The sequence below is a fragment of the Uranotaenia lowii genome, chromosome 2 (assembly GCF_029784155.1).
Source record: "Uranotaenia lowii strain MFRU-FL chromosome 2, ASM2978415v1, whole genome shotgun sequence".
Lineage (NCBI taxonomy): Eukaryota > Metazoa > Arthropoda > Insecta > Diptera > Culicidae > Uranotaenia > Uranotaenia lowii.
In genome coordinates this window covers 435,741,685-435,765,048 of record NC_073692.1, presented here as the reverse complement: position 1 = coordinate 435,765,048, position 23,364 = coordinate 435,741,685, and the positions used below count along the sequence as shown (strand labels likewise).

The 23,364-nt window shown below is 38.3% G+C and overlaps 1 protein-coding gene and 1 long non-coding RNA gene across 7 annotated transcripts; one reads left to right on the top strand and one right to left on the bottom strand.

Annotated features, from left to right (window-relative positions):
• Positions 1-1,756: 1,756 nt before the first annotated feature.
• On the bottom strand, positions 1,757-2,537 carry LOC129750119 (uncharacterized). Its single transcript, XR_008738295.1, has 3 exons — positions 2,353-2,537; positions 2,073-2,282; positions 1,757-2,003 (listed from the first exon to the last, which is right to left on the bottom strand). It is a non-coding gene; the product is annotated as an uncharacterized LOC129750119 (long non-coding RNA).
• A 1,202-nt stretch (positions 2,538-3,739) lies between these two features.
• Positions 3,740-23,231, top strand: LOC129745529 (longitudinals lacking protein, isoforms H/M/V-like). 6 transcript variants are annotated; one of them, XM_055738640.1, is made up of 6 exons: positions 3,740-3,903; positions 4,913-6,002; positions 6,069-6,185; positions 6,334-6,438; positions 6,502-6,552; positions 21,309-22,334. In XM_055738640.1, exons 2-6 carry the CDS (start codon positions 4,943-4,945, stop codon positions 21,725-21,727), a joined length of 1,752 nt encoding a protein of 583 aa, XP_055594615.1. In that variant the 5' UTR covers positions 3,740-3,903; positions 4,913-4,942; the 3' UTR covers positions 21,728-22,334. The 6 variants fall into 6 exon arrangements, with proteins under 6 accessions (XP_055594615.1, XP_055594613.1, XP_055594616.1 ...); XM_055738638.1 differs by having other exon boundaries at positions 3,742-3,903; positions 6,066-6,185; positions 21,309-22,330; XM_055738641.1 differs by lacking the exon at positions 21,309-22,334 and adding an exon at positions 22,362-23,231 and having other exon boundaries at positions 3,744-3,903; positions 6,066-6,185.
• The last annotated feature ends 133 nt before the right edge of the window (positions 23,232-23,364 follow it).

Below are 23,364 nucleotides of genomic sequence, written 5' to 3'. Positions count from 1 at the left end.
CCGACTTTTAAACCTCCGGCTTGTTGGTCGCATGCCGCAAGTACGCAGAACCAATCATGAAGTCTGCGGCGCGATGAAAATTTGTCGTTCTTAAGCGACCAACATGCCTCTTAACCGAATTTTTTTTTTTTTAAATAAGTGTGAGAGAAATGATCTTTTTTTTCAGTTTTGGGCACCAAAAATAAAATTTGTGAAAAAATTTATTCTTTATTTCAAAATTAAGCTAAATGAGAAATCATAAAAAAATTTCATTGCATAAAGAAAAAAAAAATTCCCCTCTCATTCCAATCAAGCCGCCATCATGCAGGGCAATTTTACCACAGTTCACAGTCTGTCAAATTCCAATGGTAGCGAATGGTTGAACAAAGGCTGAAATAGTGTTATGGAAGCAACTCTTCAACTCCTCCTATTGGCTGCACTGAGACTTCTTTAAACGCTGAAACATGGTTATAGTTTGTCTTTATTCAACCATTAAGCTGAAGCAGCAATTACGCTTTAGCTCAGCTTTTGTTCAGCGAATTGCCGTTCTTAAGCAGCCAAAATGTTTATTGGGTTATTTAGAAAAGTATACATTATTCGCCTTCCACAATTTTTTTTATTGAAAGTAGCAAAGTTTTGAGATGTACTGGAAAAGAAAATGACTAAAAATCGGTTATCGTATTTTATCAACGTGTTTGAAGTTGAGGAACTGCTTAACGGGGTGGTAGATGGTGACTTCATGCTGTACAACAGAATAACATTTTTTAAATTGAATGACTGATTGCAACTTTATTTTATTTTTATAAACTGTTGAACGGAGCTAGTTCCAAGCAGCATATTTTTTATTTATACATCTTGGTTATGCTATCTATCTTTGCCTCTACCCAAGGCGGGTAAAGCTAGGTGTGTTCTTATACCAATGCACGGAATCGTCCATCTTGTGACAGGCAATCGTAATCGTAGGCATGGTACACGGTAAACAAAGTTACTCTGTTCTGTATAGAAATCCATATACAGATTCGAGAAAAGTGTCTCCACTTAGTTTTATGTTTGGGCGCTTTACACAGAGCGTGAGCAAAAAGCTTTTATACATTCGAAAGCTTTCAGCCAGTTAGTCAATTCTGTATATTTTGACATGGGGATGTCCATGCATTTTGGAAATTTCTCTGCAAAAGTAAATTTGAAAAGAATTTCTTAGAAAAAAATTATTGTCGCAATAATTAAATCTTTATTTATATCATTTAAAGGTAATGAAAGAAACGATTTAAACGCATCCATAGCTTCGCTTCAGTAGATGCTTGTGAGTTTTTTTCTTCCGCCAGAAACTCTCAATCTTCTTTGACCGGGTACCGTTTGGATCATAAGCGGCCAACATCTGATGCAGAATTTCGGTCTGATCGAGAACCGCAGCGACCGTTCCAGGTTCGTTAACTCTGTTCAGCACCGGTTCCTGAAATCAAACCAATCAATTAGGTTCTGTCAATTGTTACAATAATTTTGGAAACAGATTAACTATCTTCTTACATTTTAGCCATAGCAGGTGTTTCTCTCCCGTTGACGGGTCCGAACACCAACTGTAACACAATTCGCCGATTCCGATGACAAAAGGAATAATGTACCTGAAATAGAAATCAAAACTTAATGATTGATTAAAATTAAAGCTTCAATTTGGTGAAAAATATTTATAATTTGAAACAATTTAATTGGTATAAACCTGTATAAACCATTCCAAGAAAATTAATTTTTAATAAAATGCGTTAATGTTTTCATGGTGGGTTTTAAATCTCGGTTTTGTTTAAAATGAACTAATTCTATTATCTATCTATTATGGGACTTGTTTAATTTACTAATACTCATATTTTTGTACGTATGGGAATGCGGTGCAGAGATCAATTTCTCGGTTCCAATTTGGCTCCCTTGTTTAGAATCCACCGCCGTCGCTCCCCGCCGCAGTCCCGTTCCGGGTAAACCTTAAGTAAGAGTTCCGAGAAGCCCAGATATTTATCGATGGTGCTTGGTTTTTTCTAAAAAAAAAATTAAATTGATACCGAAATGTTCTAAATCTAAGATGACGAAATTGGGTCTCATCGAACTTATTTATTTTTACAGAACTGCTCGATGCACATCCAGCGAAAGTTCCGTCGGATGGCGATGTCCGGATAGGCTACGAAAATTTTCCAATCAGATCCATCATATCTTGTTCCAGCTCATTCACCAGCGTTTTCTGCAGAATCTGTCCCATGCCGTTCCTTTTTCTTGACGAGCGCTTTCTCGGCACTGGCTCGCATTTTCAGACGTTGTTTCTAACAGTTCGAAAAAAGTATATGGGAAAAATCTTAGTAAATTAAAGTTTCATGATGCAAGCAACATTACCTTTTTTTAAATTTGGATTGACATTCCTTGCTCAGTCGAATTAGCTTCTGTGTCACCGGATTCGGTTGTTAAAATGATCCTCCGCGATCAAAAAGTTAAAATATTTTTTCTTTTTTCGCTTCGACATCCCTTCAAACTAAATTCCAACAACAGCAAACTTTTTATACAGAATTGACTAATCTAGTTTTAGTTCACATCTGCTTATTGGCAACCCAAAACTACTCAGATTTGAATAGGGGATACACAAATTTTGAACAATAACTGATTAGACATTATGAACGTGTAATTGCAACACATTTTATGAATAACTCTATTTTTCCGTGTAGGCGAACAATTCGCTGTCAAAAAGCGCACCGTCTCCACCCCCCACCAATGAGAAACTTTTGGTACCCCTTGCCTACTTTTCCTCAGTATGCACCCACCCTACTGGAGGCACTCTGCCTCTCACGCTCTTTTTTTTCAACTCAAAATTAAGTAGTTTTGGTTCAAAACAGCACTTCGGTGGCTTCCCTCAACTTTGAGTTTGACTGGGCAATAGCAAAACTAAGTTCTGATAGGCATACTCAATACTAAGTTCGGCAGCCAAACTCGAATGTATCCTTTTTTTCGAGGGTAGCTTTTTTTCAGGGAATTAAAGGATGATTAAAATTTGTTGTACCCGGATGCTGCTGTTCCGGTACATTGCATTGCAATTACAGAGCGGTGGAAAGGTTTGACATTCCCGGTCAAAGAAAACTTCCGGATGTTACTTCCCACGGGAAGTAAACAACATCCGGAAGTTTCCGGACATTTCAAGCCGCTCACCATATGATGACAATGACGGACAGAATTTTACGCTGACATGGTGAACATGCATTCATTATGAAGTTCCTTCATAGTCGTCCGGTAATTGTTCCGGAACGACATAATTTTGCTACGTGTTCGTTGGTTGCTGTTCCGGTTCGGACTGAACTCGCTAAGTGTTTTCAGTCCAACAAAGAGAGTTCAATTTTTAGTTCATAAGGTCGAACTCAGCTTTGATCCCTCGCCGAAGGAAAAAAAAGGGATCAATTTTGAGTTCGCAGTTCGAACTCCGTTTTGATCCATCGCAAGGAGGAAAAAAGGGTACTTAACTTTAAGTTCATAGAATCGAACTATGTTTTGAACCTCGGTCATACTTAATTTTGAGTTAAAAAAAAAGAGCGTGCTACCGACCGACCAGGGAAGCCAAGTGGTTTTTACAAAAATCAGGAAACTGCGAAGAAAAAAATCAGGAAACTCCTGATAAATCAAGACACCTGGCACCTCTGCGACCAACTCAAATTTGCGCTCTCTTTCTGTCCTAGCGATTCGAGTTACGCTTTTTGACAATCTTTCACAAGTTCATTTTCCATCCAACACGAGAAAAATTTCAGCCAGTTTCACACACAGTTCGAATGGATGCCATAAACAAGTGCTCATGAGTGTGCTCCAATCAAACGCAAATTGATAGTGGAAAAGTGATTTTAATCGTGTCGAAAATAGTGCCCAACTGTGCCGTAGTTCAAGTGGAACATTTTGCAGCTATTTTCTGTAAGTATACGCTGTTGAATAGACGCTAATCATTACCGAATTTGCACTCGAATTCAATCAGGCGCTGGTGCTATCTTCGGGAAAATTTCAATTTCTTATTCTTTTTCCTGAGGCTGTTTCGTCGTTGTGGCACTCTGCGCGATTGCAAACTCGTATGGTGCCCACTCACTCACTCAATCACCCGTCCATTCATCCATCCCACTCGTTAATGGCTAAAAATAAAGTATTAAATCAAAAATCTGGTTGGGATGTTTAGATTTTCTAGTAGAAAATTTAAAATGATCAATTGATTAACATTATTCTACTAACTACTAGCGATTCTAAGATCAACACAGATAAAAATTTGTTCAAGCGATGTGCTGATGAGTGGAATCCATCTTGCATTTTTTCGCGTTATTTGGTCACAGCGGTACAACCGAACCGGATTCACTTATCTCATTCACTCGCACTCGTTGAGCTACCGCACGGCAGCTGCTTTGGAGCTTCCACGTACGGTGAGTGTGCGTCATTTGGCTGTGGCCGTCTCGCTTCAGCAGCCCGCAAGCCAAGGGGTGAAACTCAAATTCAAAATGGGTGCCTTTTAGGCGATGCTATCGATTTTTTTCTTCTGGAAAACTTCACTGCTGGTAGTTTCATTCGTTGAGTGTTGGATTGTTTACAGCTCGTGAATTTAAGGGTGAAAATATACGTAATATTTGCCATTTTTGTGGGAAATTGGTTCACAACTTTAAAGATAACATCGAGGTGCAGGTAAATCATATAAAATTTTAATCAAGGGCTTGGAATTTAACTCGACGGAAAGACGTAATATGGGTATTAGCGCTCAATTTTTCTACTATCCACATTTTTTCATTGCTTCAAAAAAAATTCAAATATTTTGTTAATTTACATTTTAAAATATTTCGTCGTTCTAAAATCTAAATGCTTTTTCTTATATTACTGATTTCGTTTGCTTTTGTTTTTATATTAGTTTTGTTACGGGGGCTAAACATCTGTTTCTACATTTCAGAACTTACCCAAGTCGTTATAAGGCCGCGCGATGACGGCTCAACAATTCTCGCTTCGGTGGAATAATTACACCAACTACATCACCGGAGCATTTGATTCGCTTCGCTACGAGGAAGATCTCGTAGATGTTACACTATGCTGTGAGGGACGGAAGATCCGGGCCCACAAGATTCTCCTGTCAGCATGTAGCGCCTATTTCAAAGATATTTTCAAAGAAAATCCCTGTCAACATCCTGTTATAATATTTAAAAATGTAAAATACAGCGACTTAATGGCCATCGTCGAATTCATGTACCAGGGCGAAGTTAGTGTGGTACAAGAGTCGCTGCCTTCGTTTCTGCACACCGCTGAACTGCTTTCAATAAGAGGTTTGACCGATAACAGTGGAGATTCAAGACAGCAAACACAACAGCCTACATCCTCGTTGGCGCAACAGATTATTCAAACACAGAATCAGAGTCTGCTGGACAAGGCAACTATCACCACCGCCGAATCCGTTTATCTTACGTTGCCCTCAAACTCAACTATAGTACATCAGCCGACGAAACTGCTACAGGCGCAAATACAATCGCCACAAGTCCTTAACAAAACCATTCTCAAAACCGCTCCCGCAGAACTCCAGACTCTGTCCACTCAAGGTGCCACCATCGCCGTTCCCATCACCCAACAACAACCGCAAACGATTGCCGCTAAAATACAGGTTCAACCCCAGCAAACCGTACAACAGCACCATCAACAGGTGCAGGTTCAACAGCAGCAGCCCCAACAGGTCCAAGTACAGGTTCAACAACAGGTAGTACAACAGCAGCAGCAGCAACAGACCCAGGCCACCACCCTACAGGAAGTCGTCGAAAGTGTCGTCAGCCAGCCGAGGAAGAGAAAGTTCAAAGTTCAACCGCTAATAACTTCCACGCCAAACCAATCGATTTCGGTAGCCAGTGCCCAGCCGACCACGACCGTCGTTACTACCCAGATACCGGCCACGCAATCAGCTAGCGGCGAAACCGAAGTCTACGAAACAACCACGGAAACGTACCACATAACAACGGCTAAGGAAGCGGAAGAAGCGCGAGCACATGAACAGGAACAAGGTTTGTTGGTTTTGTGGTCGTTTACGCACAACCGGTCATTAATAAAAAAATCTCATTTCACAGTAGAAACTTACACGGAAACGGCTCAACCGACGACGGCTTCGCTGAAAATGGAAATCCCGGAATACATCGATTGTGGCGAAAGCATTAACGCCAACGCTAACAACACGTCCTACATCCAAGGTGCGTCGTTACTTCCCTACTGTCCCTGATGTCCTGATGTATTCAAATGATCCTTTCGATAAAGACATTTTTATATGTACTTCCCTCAATTTTATATCGAATTGATTAATTCAATGTTCTACTCACGTTCAATTCGTTTTTTTTTTAGAGGAAAGCTACGAACTGGTCGGTGATCAAATGGAAGACAAGGACGATGACGAAGAGGACATGAACCAGGAAAGCATCGAGATGGAGGCATCGGATATGGATATGAGTAAGTGTTAACTTAACCAGAGTGATCAATCTTTCAGATTACTAATATTCATCATTTACGCAGGTCGAATCTTCCAAGGCGCTTCTGACGAAACTAAGGCGAATCTACTGCAGGGTAAGTGCTTAAGTTATGTTTATGTGGGTGTTTGGGGAATGTTACTGTTCATTGCTTTTGCTGTTATTTGTCCCAGAATTGGGTGGTGAAACATACCCTTGCCATTTTTATGCGATAATCTGCTGACCGGCAAATGTTAAAAATAAGTTCAATGATATATTACTTTTGAACAAAGCTTAAACGATAATTTCCTATAAGTTTTTCAAGGGAATATGTAAGAAAGAATTTTGAAGTTTTGAAGAAACAGTATAAATCCCAGTGAGTGGTCTACCCGAGTGCAGAGCTTGTGCTATTTGTTTCCTCCGAAAGCGATTCAAATTTGTTGCGTCCACTTGTTCCATTTGTCGTTTGTTTGTTCCCATTTTCGGTGTTGTCCGATGTCCTCTCAGAAATCGCAAATCAATTGTCAAAAAGCCAAAAAACGGATGATGCGTCTAACACTGAGCTTCTTCTCTTTAATCTCTTCTGTCTTCCAGACGCTGAGCTCCGTTTCCGCTGCAGTATCTGCTGGAAGGGCTTCAAGCATCCGATGTCGCTAACCCTGCACAAGGATCTGCACTCGGGCAAGACCAAGTGTCCGGTTTGTTTGCGCTCATTTTCGCGCAGCTACGATATGCGCATCCATCTGAGCAAGATCCACAAAATAACGCTCAAGCTGGATGCCAAACTAAACATTAAGAATATTGGCGGCAACGTCAAGTAGAGAAGAGAAGGGTAATAATAAGCGCTAGCTAGCATTTCGTTACGGTATTGTTAGGAAACTTGTTGAGAATGTTTAATTAGTCGAGAATTTATTTCCATTTGCATAGTTCCTTTAAAAAGAACGCATCTATTTATCGTAGTTGAAGTAGAAGATTCACATCGTGATCCCTTTTGAGAAAATCAAATTTATTTAAAATGTTAATATGAATCTGCTACTGGATTTTCTTTTTTATTAAAATATTTCGATACTGTACTCTGGGAAACAATCAGTTCAGTTAGAATTCATTTTGCTCAAATATCTTTTCACAATGGTGTAACTTTTGAGCACAAACAGTGGAAGAAACAAAATTGAGTAGGCTCCCGATGGGATTGCAATTATTTGAAGTGTAAATAATTAGGTACATACCTACATACATGTAAGTTAGAATTGTTGGTTCAGAATGTCTTTTATATTTTTCATTTCGTCAACTGGATTATTTATTGTTCTGAAGATAGTTGTTAATGAATGAACCAAATATAGTAGCTGGAATTTTAAATGATTCGAATTCGATTATTTCGGGAATCCCTTCATTTTTTCACATCCTATTTTAAAATGTTAGACATTTTGAAAATCTTTACTCAATTTACCCTGTTGTTCGTCTGCTAACGTCTTATCGGTTGACTTTTTATTTGCTGAATGAAGTACACACTTCATCGATTTACGGGACAAATTGAAGTGCTGGACAATGGTTGTGCGTTTGAAAATCTGATAAAAATAATAAAAACAGATCACCCGGTTTAGAAACAAACACGGAAGTGGTCAACCGATTGTGTCCGATTTCCATGCATTTTCAGTTTCATGTTTTGCTCAAACACTCCTTCGATTTGTATTTTTATTCTGTTTCTCTTCTAGAATCTATTAAACCATAAATTAGTACACTAAATCATTTGAACAGCCCTTCATTTGGACCCGGAAATAACTTCTCGGATTTGTGTCCCTGTCTTTTTCCCCTTCCCCTCGTGAAGTGGTGAAATCGACAGTCTTCCCAAATAATAGAGCCTCACAATCTAGTCGTTCTAGATAAGTGAAAAGATTTCTAACTTTTTTTATCAAATCTTTCGGAAAACTCATCCCCAATTCTCTTCTTTTTTCTATCTCTCTCTCTATTCCGCAGAAGTGTTTGAGCAAAAACTGAAACCGAAGAAGTACAAATGCAAAGACTGCGACAAAAGCTTCGCTGCCTGGAAATCGCTCACGATGCACAACCACATCCACCGGGGCCTGACCAAGTGCGGCATCTGCGGGGCGGTGCTGTCCCGGACGGCCAACCTCAAGCGGCACATGAAATTGAAGCACGAAATGAAGTCGGATGGTCGTGACGAATCCTTCAAGCAGCAGGACGGCAATATCCAACACGTCCAGCAGCAAGGAAGCGGCATTGGCAGCACCATCGTCGTTCAGACGGGTTGATGAGATTGATGAGAGCAGAAGATGCGAGTCGCAAGACACGACCTTAGTGTACATACGGAAGAATATCGTTGTAATCCTGAATTTACGATTCATTTCTTTTTCCCCTCAAGAGGATTAATTTAACAAATAAGCCCTAGAACATTAGGATTCTATGTATAATGATTAGCAAAAGAGAAACATTCTGAAATGAAATACAATTGTGTTGTAGAAATATCTTGTCTTGTCTAAAAATGCATATCATATATTTATATTTTGTGATTTTGTATGGGTAACTACATTCTGACTCTTATTTTCTTCCTCGACCAAGTAATATCAACAGAACTGAAATGAAGTTGGTACCATTACTATTCAAATCATCAGCTTTTTTTTTCTTTTATCTGGGATTTTAAACTTGTTTGCTTATTCATCCCGTTCAAATCATCAGCCTAAAAGCCCTGGTGATTTGTTGACTGGTTCTTTCATTCCACTTGAGCACTAGAGCAGGCGATTCTTGGCACCTGTTTTCAACCACAAAAATCTTGAAAGATTCAAATCATATAATTAATAATTCACCATGACTTTTGAAAATATGTAGAATTCCATTTCAAATTAACCAAAAGTGTTCCAAAAACCCACCAAAAGAGATTTATGATGTTAGGTAATTTTATAGAATTTGAGAAAACACATCTTCAGGTCGCCATAAATGACAAACGGCGTGTGCAAATTCGATGATTCCACGACGATTGTTTGATTCTATGCTTGTTCACGCGCGAACACAAACGATTGCTGGCGAAAAAAGGAACACAAAAAAAACAACTTCCACCCGGCTGGGGCTGAGTAAATGGCTTGAATTTTGTACAAACTGCATCATACACCATGTCACAGAGGGTTGTTTGTGCTAAATATTTCGATCCCAACCGATTTTACTCAAACTGTTTGCGCGCTCATTTGAACAGTGCCATACACTATGCAAATCGTGTTCACAGCGACAGAATTTCATCGCATTTATACAAATGTCGTGTTTATGCGGACCATAGACTACCCAAATGGCTTGTGCAAATTCGACGATTCCACGACGATTGTTTGATTCTACGCTCGCCCACACACGATACAAACATATTTCACGCTTGCTTATGCTTATTGCTTATGATACGTACACAGCCAGATCTTGTCAGCATCCCGGTGAATAGTAAAAATACATTTACTATTCATCTTATCAAGGCCGGGCCCACTGTGCAGTATTGGACGCAGAGACGACTGGAACCAGGGGAGGAAGAAACGTGGACAACAGTACCATACGTTCCCATGTTTATTTAATATTTATTCGTTGGGAGCATAGATGCTAAGATATTTCTATGCTCCTTGGTGTTGGGCCTTGCGATTCTTCCTTCAGGGGATGGAAATGAGGTTTTTCTACATGGAGTCCAAAATTTAACAATACAATAATTAAAGAAATTTCTTTAATCATTATACACTGTTTAGTTCTGGATCCCTGTACCTTCATCTCAGGTCATCGACCATGGTTATAGCGCCATTGCCCGCTTTTGAAAAGATTTGAAAGAGCAGAGAAATTATTAATACAGCACCGAAATCCTTAGAATTTTTCCATTCTAAAAGATTTCAGCGCCAAAGGAATACATACACATTATGACATACTAAAAATATCAAAAGCAAAATTCTTGACATTGACCAAAACAAATAAAATAAAAACAAATTGAGTTTTTAAAATTTTTATTCATGCGTCCATAAAGAAATTTTCTTCAGCAAACTTCATGGAAATACTCATGAAAAGTTTGTTGAATGCCTGAATAAAATATGGTTGAAAACTGCTGATAAATTATGACGGAAATATTTTTTCTTGATTTTTTGTACTGAAACTCATGGGTTTTGACAAAATTTGCCTGGATATTATCCGGGTTTTGGTCGTGGTGATTCAGATGTTCATTTGTTTTTAATAGAATTTTTGAAAATTTGCCCAGGGGGGCGTTGAGCTTGGAAATTTTGAAAAGGGGGCGGTGAGTGAAAAAAGTTTGAAAATCACTGGTATAGATGAAGATAAATGATATGAATGTAAAAAAAGATATATTCAAAAAATTGAATAATGGTCAAAAGAGTTGGAAACTGGAATATAGTTATCATATTTTTTTGAAAAAGAAGGTTAATAACACATTTGATTTCCTTAAAGCTATTGATCTTCGTCTATAATTCTTTTTATTTTCATATTTCCCTATCTATCTTCTTTTTTCTTTAAAAGTGAACTAGATATAAGCACACAATTGTAATCAAACAAAACGAGTTTGGCTCCTTAAAGCCTAAAGGTACAAGCCGTTTCAAATAAAGAATTTACAAAAAAAAAAACACATTTGATGCATAAATTGTTCGAAATATCTCCTTTTGTACTTGTTGTTCATCTTTTGGCAATCCAGCTGAAAATCTTAAGGATTTACAAAAGTATCTTTATATTCTAATGGTAATATAGTTACTGTTTCACTTTTACGAATCTGAAACCATTAAAAAATTAGCCAAAACATACAATTTTATAAGATACTAGCAGACCCGGTAAACTTCGTCTTACCATGTTCAACTTGGCGTCCATTTTCCATTTTTCCTAGTTTTCTTTACATTTCCCTTCCTTCACTTTACTCGAAACGTCCCGCTTAATTCTATCTAAATTAAACCTAAGAATTACTATATTCCAGTTAGTAGATTTATTCCGTTTTGTTCGAGTTCACATTAAGGTTTAAACCAAAATAAAAAATTTCCCATTTATTGGAATACATTGCTTATGAATCTTTTTTAAAATAGAATTTTGAATATCGGGACAATTTTTGGAGTATTTGCCGAATGTTTTTCCTAACGCAGCGCTTTCAGCTCCCAATTAGCTTTGGATGGTGTATTTTTTAGAGCTGAAGAAATGAAACACATAAAAAAAGATTTTTTACTAATATTTTCAAACAGCTTTTTATTCACCATCCTCATGCTTCGAAGCAGTTTGAATTAAAATCCATATTTTCACCAAAATCCTTTCCAAAAAGTTTCGCCTGATACTCAAGTTATAGACTTTACACATTTCAACTAAAAATGTTCCCAAACAGCATTTGTCATGGCATTAAATTTGACGATTTTGTATACTGCAAATTCCTTTTTTTTAAATTCAAACAAAAAATGCAAATTAATTCCTTTGAACTTAAACCCAATGAACCAAAGAGACGATTGGTTTTGAAAAGAGGAAAACATCTGTTTAGATATTTTCACTCATTATTTTAAAGATTCTGATTGAAGCATTGGGATGTTCTGAATTCAAAATTTCCTGAACATTGTTGGTGGTGATCTGTGATTCCATTTTGGATTATGCAATATTCTTAAGGTTTAATAACATTTAATTGAAAAGCAGATTTTTTAAAATTAATTAGATTTAAATGAAATAATCTGATCAGGCTTCGATGGTTTCGTGAGTTCATTTCAAAAAAGAAACACCGAGCAGATGCAAACGAATATCACCACAGTTCGACTTTCATATTTTCTGAAAAAAATAATATTTTCAAAAAAAAATATTAGTTATGTTGACAAAAAGAAATATCGAAGTATACATTTGTCCCATGTATTGGAGCTAGTGAAAACACATAGGTCTTTTTCAGATGCGTCAGTGAAAAGACTTTAAAATGAATTTAATACTTGTTCTCGTTTGTCTGTTTTATAAACTTTCATTTATTTATCCTAAGTTTTTCTCCGGAATAAATTAAAGCTTGGTACTTCAATTTCACTGAATGCTGTTCAACCAAAAGACTTTTATAATAATTTTGAATATTCGCTTCAGATTCAACACTCGGGATATCCTTTCTGCCATTTTGGAGATAAAATTCTTTTATTGTAGATGCTTCATTGCTAAATGGCGCGTTTTCACTTATTCCACCTAAGAAATTACAGGAATTTATGTTACTTTTAACATTTTCAGGTTATATTAAAAGTTCATCATAAAAATCTGCTGATCCTGGAATATCAATCACAAAAAAATCTTTTCAACAAAAAAGTGAATCTAAAGTCTCTTCTATGTAGCCAAAATATGTTAAACAAAAACATACTATTCATGTTAAGTTCGATCTTGAATTGTGTGTAAACAAACAGTTAACGTGGTAACAGTTTTTTATAAATGATTATTATAAAAAAAGAGTTGAGTTTATTTAATCAGATTTTTTTTTTGAGTCCAACAATTTAAGATGAAAAAATAATGTATACATTTTTTGTAAAAGTTGAAAGTGTTCACTCGCTCTAGTTTACTTTCTTAATTGAAAATTCTTCCAGAAAATGCAAATCCTCACTTTTTATTATTGAAAAGTAGATTTTTTTTATTGATAACTTCAACCTACGATTGCAAAATATCAAAACGTTCATTCGACCTTTAAAAACTTCAATCCTATCTAATCTATTTCAAAGAACAGACTCTCGTTCAGTTAATGTGTCCAGCGTTCTAGGCGTATTAGATTATACGAAATTGAATGTAAAGTTTCCCAATTTCTTATTTTCAAACGTCCGCCAAGTGTCATTATTTCATATTTATCATTACCAAATTCATATTTTTAGACATCAATTTACTACTTAAATTAACACGAATTAAAAATGGTTTTAAAATTTGAAATCGTTTGTATGGTTTTGATTCGATTGATAAAATACCAATCCGTGTCACATCCAGGCGTCATTCATTTCCACGTGCTGTGTACAATTAAGCAAGAATAAACACATCTAGGTTGCATATCGCCCCCACGTGCATAAGAAATATAGGTACTTGGTTGAGAAACAGGCGCCTAATTTTAATTTTTTTCCAGCGATCAATGAAGTATGCTTTGGTTACTATTATCTTGCAACGACGTTTGCTAGCGACGCCTCGTCCATGGAGACGAAAAACAAACCCCTCAAAGAAAAGAAAATTTCTAAAAATGAATGTCTGGCTTTCAATTTCAGATTTTGGCAAAACAAAATTTGTTTGTTTTATTTGATCGGCAAAATGTCAATCCGTGTCACATCTAGGCGTCATTTATAACCATGTGCTGTAGAAATGAGCTAGGAAGCAAGAACAAAAAAAATCACATCAAGGCATCATATCGCCACCACTTGCATTCAAAATATGCTTGGTTGAGGAATACGCGCCAAAATATTCTCACTGATCAGTATGCTATGCCATGGTTACTATCTTCTAACGACGTCAGGTCGCGACGCCTCGACCTTGGAGACGAAAAACAAACCGCCCAAAGGAAAAAAAAAACCTCGAAAAAATGGAAGCCATGACTTTCATTTCATTCAACAAACTACAAATTTAATAATTACGGACAATTGATGCGACTTTGTGTTGTTTTTATTCGATATAAACCGATTCGCATGGCTACAGAATATTCTAAAAATAATTTCATTCGAATCGTTTGGGTCATTTCGGAGGAGTAGTACTACAAACACCGTTACAAGAGAATTTTATATAATAGATATACCATTGTGATTAATTGGGGTTTTTTCTATAAGGCTGTGGAACTTTAATAATAATTAGTAATATTATATTGAACAAAATGTGATTTAAGTTTGTTTTTTAGGAACTTTAACAAACTGTGTTCTTTATCCCGTAAACTGTTTGAAAACACTAATTTCTGTCCTACGCATGAACCCGTATAAACTAGTAGGCCATGCAAAATTTTAAACCTCTCCAACCGGCAGGCAGCAATGGCACTAGATTTAACACCTGTTGGCCTTCTCCTAGACTGGGCCAGAAAATAAATGAACTAAAGAATCTTAAAAACAAGTGGGTGTGAGTGAGACAGATGTTAAAATCCCAAATCGCTTCATTTCTTTCAAACAATGTCATTTGGCACCCAGCCCCTTAATCGGGCAAGTCAGCGTAAAAGTAAAATGAAATACTTATCTTGGAGGTCTGTGCGTAGTATTCTATTCGTCAAAGCTAGGTGAAATTTAGTGGTGCAAGCGAGACGGCACACCTAATACGACGAAACCAAATGAATTTTCTCCAGGTACCTTCTATACATATTCACATGAAATAGAAATATAATACAACACTCGCGCCGATCTTTGGGGAAAATTTCGAAATTGAGCCGATTTTTGTTTATTAAATGTAAAGTCCCCAGCACACTTTTTCACATTAATTTGACCCTTCTTAGGCAAGGGAAAGGCAAACTATAAGAAATTGTTCGATTTTTCGAGGAAATGTACAAAATTGTTTAGCAAAAAGGCGAAATAACTGGGACAAGTAAAAAGAACGCGTCTGGCGCAAGCAAGGTTGCCAGCCAATCTCGAGTCAATTATTTAAACATCACAGGATATGGACATAATCTACATAAGCGCAAAAAGTGTAGAAAAAGAATAGCATCAAACGCCACACGATAAAAGTTAAAAGGCCCGAAATAAATAAAAAAAAAATTGGAAAGCTCTCACCGGGATTTCCTGTCCTTGACGTCTCTGTCGACTGCCAACCTCCGCTTTATGACATCTATGTTTGCTCGGACGTCTAACTTTTCCTGCCACAAATCACTCAAATATTTTCTAATTTCATTCCGCACATTAGTTCTTATTGGCACGACAAAAGAAATTAGTTTTCTTGCTAATTCCACTACAATTTATTTCAAAAACCATCGTGAAGAGTTATCTTTTAAGCAGCTTTTAATCCGTCCGGAGGGCGTAGCACTAGTCCCAATTTTCCCAAACACTCGGAACTTCAACAAATGGTTCGCTGATTTCTGTTCCGTAAATCAAAAAAGAACTATTGACACTTATATCCGTTAAAAAGCATTGTCAGCTGCTTTTGTGGACACATATTTTAAAAAAATTAAAAAACGCACGGTAATTTTAATCGCGAAAAAAACAAACGGGAAAACGCGACTTCCGAAAAACACGTTCGGTCACGTGCACAGCTTGCTGCGATCTCCCTCATCTTGCCCGTTGAACATATACACGATACAAACATATTTCACGCGAACACAAAGTATTGATGGCGAAACCAGCAACAACAAAAACCCCCTCCAGCCCGGTTGGGCTTAGTAAATGGCCTGAATTTTGTACAAACAGCACCATACACCATGCCACAGAAGGTTGTTTGTGCAAAATATTTCGATCCCGTCCGATTTTACTCAAACTAGTGTTGTGTAGTCTATGGCCCGCTTTGGAAGAGCGAGCAACAAATGAATGACACGCTCTCTTTTACTTACTTACTTAATGGTCCCGCGTCGATTCTCCGGCGTATAGGGGAGGGCCGTTGTAAAAGACCTCCACTGTTGACGATCCGGAACCAGCGTCTTCACTTGGTCCCAGTCAAGACTCTCGTCGACAGTTCGTATTTCGCCGCTACGAGTTTCTGGGTCTGCCTCTTCTTCGATGTCCTTATGGATTCCATTCAAGCGCCTCTCTGCAAATCTCGTTCTTATATATTCGTGTGCCCAATCCATCTCCACTCGTTCGGCAATATAGTTTCTCATTTGAGATCCAGTATACTTATGCAGTTTTCGCGTCGTTACCGCATATGTGCACCAACACGGAGAATAAAGTATAGTTTTCCCAACTATATTCTGCCTATATTGAACTATATTTCTGATTAATTCTCGGCTAACTATAAATATTAAACTATGAACTATATATATAATAGATGATCTGGTTGATTTTTTGCATTCAACTTTACATATGATAGATTCAACTATAGCCTTATGGTTGATTTTGTGCATTCAACTATACATATGATGAATTCAACTATAATCGTTTGATTGATTCTATGCATTTAACAATAAGTATAGTAGATTCAACTATACTAATATAATTGATTCAATCATAAATATTATAGATTCAAATATACTAATATAATTGATTCAATCATAAATATTATAAATGCAACTATATCTATATGATTGATTTTTTGCATTCAACTATATGTATATTATTAAGATTATTATAATACAGTTGGCTTTAAGTTGTGTTCTATCCCTACATTTAAATTAATTTTATGTATCTTGCAATTTTTAAATTTATTTCAAATCACTCATTCGTCATCCAGTTTGGATACATCAAGGAGGTACAATGAAAATACATGCTTGTTCGGTCAGACTCCAGTGACGGAAAATTTCCCACTCGGGTGAAATGTTGTTCGAAGGCCCTCCGGAAGCTTCCAGTGCGGAACCAATAAGCACATTTGGCCCGAAATATCTATTTGCGAATGATTTCCTGCAAAAAAAAAATCTTATCTATCACTGCTTTAAAAAAAATGGGACGAGACTCACGGATTTATTTTAGCTTCCGGCAGACGGTGACTTCATTCTTCCACCATCTCATCTTCTCGGAACCGGTCCCCACCGCCATCAAATGAGATGCACATCCAACAGATGAACCGGGTTGTCTTTACCCTGTCCGGGGATCCCGCCGATGGGAAACAAGAAAACAAAATGTTATTGTGGTGCTTCATCATAAAGCAAATAAATTTAAAAATCTTACCCGTCGTGCTGCTCAGGGCACTTGCCGTAGTTGATGCGACAACCAGTGCCTCCGCTCCCTGGTGGTCAACGAGGACCATTTCGAGCCGGACAACGACAATCGGTGCTACCCAGCCGGGATGTCCAACAATTCCTCCGGCGGCATCGATCCCTTCGTTGTAATTTGAGCTGCTGCCGCATCTGGATTGAATTGACCTAAAGGGAGGAAAAAATTTGCCCCAAGTTTATTTAAACAAGCAATTGTATGCACCTTCGCTAATTACCTTTTGTTTTTGCCATTGGTTAACACCCAGCCACCTGCTGCTGAAGGCACACTGACTACACTTATGTAGATACATTTTTATTCAAGTATCACACAATCAATCATAACAATGTAGTTTTATTTACTATTTTTATGGTTCAATACCTAGAATCAATCATACATTTGTAGTTGATTCTATCATTTTTTACAATTGAATCAATTATACCACTACACTTAAATCTATCATATTTACAGTTCAATCAATTATACCACTACAATTGAATCTATTATATTTATAGTTGAATGCCTAAAATCAATCATACAATTGTAGTTGAATCAATCATATCTACAGTTGAATCAATTATACCATTACAATTGAATCAATTATACCGTTACAATTGAATCTATTATATTTGTAGTTGAATGCCTAAAATCAATCATACAATTGTAGTTGAATCAATCATATCTACAGTTGAATCAATTATACCATTACGATTGAATCAATTATACCATTACAATTGAATCTATTATATTCAAAGTTGATTACATAAGGTCAATCAGCAGTTTGTAGTTGAATCTATTGTATTTATAGTTGAATGCATAAAATAAATCGTACAGTTGAATGAATTATATTGATAGTTCATTGCGTAAGGGCAATTAGAGGTTTGTAGTTGAATCTATTATATGAGTAGTTGATTGCGAAAAAATCAACTGCATTTCGATTATTGGTATAACGAGCTGAAATAATTGTAACAACTGTCGTCTTTTTTCTCCGTGAAGTTTCGCACCCGTACAGCAATACGGATTTGACGTTTGAGTTAAAGATTCGAATTTTCGTTCGAGATAACTGACGTGAGCGCCATATGTTGCGGAGACTCGCAAATGCAAATCGAGCTTTTCTGATCCGGGTTTCGATGTCTTTCTTGGTACCACCATCAAGCGTTATCAGGCTGCCTTGGAGCTTTCGGTGAGGTCGTCGAGTTTGGTCTGCATATCCGATTGTGTTTGGGCGAGCAAACAATATCGTCTGCTAGGTCAAAGTCGTTTGTGGGACTCCTCGTCGACTTAGAGCCGCCCAGATGTGTTGATGGTTAAGTCAGTCGAATGCTTTTTCAAAATCAACGAACACCAGCAGAAGAGAGTCCTGGAATTTGTTGATTTGTTCCAGTATGATTAGTAGCGTTGTGATGTGGTCCACACATGATCGTCCGAATAGGAATCCAGCTTGTTGCCGTCGGAGTGTAGCGTCGATTTTCTCCTGGGTTCTGTTCAGGATTACTCTGCAGAGCACTTTGAATGTTGAACAGATCAACGTTATGCCTCGTCAGTTACAGCACTCTGTCAGGTTTCCTTTCTTCGGGACCTTCACGAGGAGACTCTGCATCCAGTCGGCCGTGAATGTTGCAGTCTCCCAAATGACAGCGAAAAGACGGTGCAACATTTGTGCTGACAAGGCAGGGTCGATTTTCAATATTCCAGCAGAAATGCAATCGATCCCAGGTGATTTGTTGGATTTCATGTCTTTGATTACCGCTTCTATTTCAGGCAGCGAAAGCGCTTCCGAGTTGACGCCATTAATGCGAGTTCTGTTGGCAATCGCTATTCGTGATTTGGAAGAGTTGTTCGAAGTGCTCAGTTTATCGATTGAGTTCATCGATCTGTTCGATCGGTCAATTACTGACCTGCTCGGTCTTTCAGCGGCATTCTAGCATTAATCCTTGCACCACGAGGGCGGCGAGAAATGTCATAAAGTAATCGGATATCTTGATTGGCGGCGGCTTTTCTCCCTATTCGGCTAGGGAGTTTGTCTAGGCTCTCTTGTCTCGTCTACAAGCTCGTTTAACTGCCTTTTCCAGCTCCATATATCGTAAGCGGGCGGACTACATCCGTTCACTTCACAGCTGTTCAAAGAAACGCGCAACTCTCAGTCGTATCTCACCAAGGACGAGGTTATGGTCAGATGCAATGTCTGCACCTCGTTTGTTGCGGACATCAAGAAGACTCCTTCTCCATTTTCGGCTGATGCAGATGTGGTTGATTTTCTGTTCGGCCTTCTTCCCGCAATCCGCCGGTCACCATGTTGTTGTTACCACAAAATTTCTCCGTTTTCGCTCATCTGTCCTAGACCATGGGTATGATGCGCTCAAGGTCCTGATTGTCGAAGCCGATTTTTACGTTGAAGTCACCTAAATGGATTTGAATGTCATCCTTCGGAATTTTCTCAACCACGCTGTTCAGTTGACTGTAAAACTGCTCTTTCTCCTGCAAATCGGCAACGTCTGTGGGCACATAACACTGGATCATTGTAAGATTTCTACCCGTGTTCTAAATCTGGCCACGATTATTCTTTCGTTTATCGTTTCCCATCTAATGAGGACCGCATAGGCCTGCGGGCTTAACAGGAAACCAACTCCTCGTTCCCGAGTAGCATGTTCTCCTCGTATGCCAGAGTAAAGAACATAACAAATAAAGAAGGACTTAATTGCAATTGCCCGGACTGTTTCTTGTGTTCTCCCGTGTTAGGCTAGCGGACTTCGCTCACTTCCAAAATTTCTAGCTTGAGGCAGCTAGCTTTTCTAACAAGTTAAGCATGCCTTGTTGGGCAAGGGTTAAAACGTTCCAAGTTCCAATTCGTGTCCCTGTTTTCATGCTCAAAGCATCACCAAAGTTCCAGGTTGGTCATTTCTTTCGAATTCCGTAACGATTTGATAAATTGGGAGCAGTAGGTTGTTAGCCTAAAGTCCCTATCCCTCAATGGAGCTGCCATCTTGGACTTAGCTGGCCAAAGCCGCATTTCATAAATTCAGCCGCTCGCTGCGAGACAGACGCTGTTTGAGCCGCCCCTGACCTGGAGCACAGACGTTCAGTTTTTGTTGCACGTTGCACGCCGGGGAACAGACGCGTGCGACCACCCTCTCAGTCTGCATGCGACAAAAGCATCCACCGGGGTTGGGTACCCGATCCCACCCAGCCGGCACCACGGGGACGTAGAATGATCACTGTGATATGACCACTATGGGGCCTCGTGTTGCACATTATCCACCATTTGCCAGCCGACACGCTCTCTTGCCCAAAATTAATCCTCTCAAGTAATTTAAGTAACAAAAATTAAAATAAATTGTAAAGCACTCCTTCTGTACTTAACGACAGATTTTTTTTTTTGAATATATAACTAAATGGTTGCTAGGTTGCTACTTCGGTACAACAGTGCTTGGCAATATTTTTAGGTACCTACTTTGGTGAAATTAACCGGCATTTCGATAAACTTACATACATTGCGATAGCAAAAATCTACTGGTTTTTCGTTAAAATAATACTGAACTTTTCAGTTTTTTGATAAAAACTATACCTAGGTTCGGTAACATTTACAGGTTTTTTGGTAATATAACCAGTAGTTTGGTGATATTTACAGATACTTCGGTAAACATCATCCGTATTTCGGTAAAACTTACAGGCATTCCGGTAAACACGTTAAAGAGTTCGCCGAACTTTTACAGTTGTTCGTTGTTTCAGTAAACATTACCGTCTTTTCGGTACAGGCATTTCGTTTAAGCAAAACCGTGTGTTCGGTTTTGTAGCAAGCTGTCATGTTGGTAACATGTTTATCTAATAATTACCGAACTTGTCAATTTACTTTTACTGATACATTCAAATGAATCGTAAACGAACTTGTATTGTACTATGTATTGTGTGATCCTAGACACTACACAAAATATTTATATTTCTTCACCCGAGAAAGAGTAAACATGGAAAGAAATTAGTTTCAGTTCAGATTTGCTTCTATTTGGTCTCGATCGTTAAGAATAAAGTTTTAACGACCTGAAAGCAATATTTGACTAGTTTTTAACTTACTTCTCAAAACTGGAAAGCGCTCCAATCGTTCTTTCTCTGTTTTCTCTTTCTCTACTTTTAGATATAGTAAGTACAAACCGGTGGTCCCAATGTCAGATCTGTAAATTGGTCATAACCACCGTCAATCTTTGGCGACACATGCGAACACAGCACACGAATCAAGAACCGAAAAAGTGTGATCGGTGTAGCAAACAGTTCAAAAACAAGTACAGTCTCCGGGAACACGTGCGAATGGCGCACGAAATCAAACAACAACAGCACCAGCAGCTGCCCACTGCTGTTGACTCTTTGTCGGCACCAGTAGACGGTGCAGCGGCAACGATTGAGTCAACCAATTCGGCGGCGATGATGGATGAAGACGACGGCCCGGTGTCCGAGCAACCACCGGCTACGAATGTGATCGAAGATTCGGCGGGCACCACGCTGGCCGTTCTTTCCTCTGCTCAACTGACGGCCGCTTCAACGATCAAGCTTTTTTGATTGCAAATGCAATCGTCCAATCTAGATTAAGTGCGTTGAGCTAGCGTTGGTTAAATCGTTAACAGTGTTAACACCTTCATTGTACCTAACTTATTTATACGATTTAGATCGAAGAATAATTGGTAGTTTTCAGTGAAAAAAAGTGCTGTAAGTATATCTGTTTGAAAAAGCTGCGTGGAAATCAAGAAATCTAAGTCATTAGTTGTAGATTAAAATGTGTCATTTTTAACAACCTCTATTTATTTTTGAATTATGTACAAACTTAGTGTTATCGCCATTATTTATATTAGAATGTAAGTCGTGTCAAAATACTCTCGAATGAATAAAGTTAAATGTTTTGAAAATATTCCATGTGTTTTAATTCCATTTGTTGCAGCAGCCATCAACGTAAAAAATAGACAGGGCGCCAGATGTCTACCCTAGGAAACATCTATTTTGTTGAGAATTCCTTTTTCCTTAAAAGTATCCAAGCTTTGGACTGAAAGTCACTTTTACCGAACTGCATTATTAGATCCTGTAAAAATCCTATAAATACGGAGAACGTAAGGTGTAATTAAGTTTCATCAATATTTAAAAAAAAACAATATATCAATATATCAAACTCTCATTAACTGGCCGGCTTTTTTTCTTCTAGGAAGCACCGCCGATGGCAAGCAGATGCATAGGTGCTCGGAGTGCTACCGCCAGTTCTGTTCGATGAATGCCATGAAGCGCCACAAGCTAGCCAAGCATGGTGACAACAAAGTTTCGTACAGCTGCGTGATGTGCAATGCGGTGTTCAAGACTAAATGGTCCCTCTCGACACACAAGAGCAAATATCACCGGGATCGAATCGTGGTCCTACCTTTGAAGCCGGAAACGACGGAAATCAGCAGCAGCACCTCGACCACCGCTCCAGCTACGGTCACGACGCCGACTGGCATTCCCGTTAGGAAGTTTGGCCCGGTCACTCCCGGTGCTGGCACGCGCAAGATGATTCCACTCTCCGGCAGCGTTGCCGATGGGCCAAGTGCGGAGGTAACTCCTTGAGAAAAGCTCACCCCGGGCGGCGTTCACGCCGGACCCGGAAAGAGTAACGACAAAAAACCGATACCCAAATCGAAATAGGCTACTTAAGTGTGTTTCTGAACGCTACGGCACCATTTGCCAGGAACAGCCTAGGGGTATCCGAATGTTATCTCGAACACTCTCCTGCCAGAGGGCTGCGGAATTTTAAAGCATCTTATTATGGAACTATGTCTTTAGTACACGAAATTGGCCTCTCAGAAAAAAAATCTTACAATTTTACAAATAATAAACGTGTAAAAGGAAGGCTTCAATAGTTGTAAATCTGCAAATGCTACACAGTAGTGAATATTAGTATAGTTTTCATTTTCAGAACTTAGTTATAAATCAGTTTTAAATTTCAAAACATGCTACTAATAAATATAAAGAATAGTCATACGTGTAGAAACCTTTAGTTTAAGAATAATAGGACTATAGTAAAGTTGTCGCTCACTTCTGAATGCTAAAATGTAATGTTCTCTTTTTTTTTTTTTTTGAAAGAAATTTCCAAGTTTGCACTTGTGGGTTTTTTTTATTAATTTTGTCTGTATACCTACATAATACAGACAAATTAAAAAAAAAACTCATGTTCC

Bases quoted from the DNA above. Each gene is read 5' to 3' on its own strand.
- LOC129745529 (XM_055738639.1), top strand. From the start codon at position 4,943: ATGACGGCTCAACAATTCTCGCTTCGGTGGAATAATTACACCAACTAC. The intron at 6,439-6,501 runs GTAAGTGTTAAC...TCATTTACGCAG, and splicing joins GGCATCGGATATGGATATGA to GTCGAATCTTCCAAGGCGCT. The intron at 6,553-21,308 runs GTAAGTGCTTAA...CTCTACTTTTAG, and splicing joins TAAGGCGAATCTACTGCAGG to ATATAGTAAGTACAAACCGG.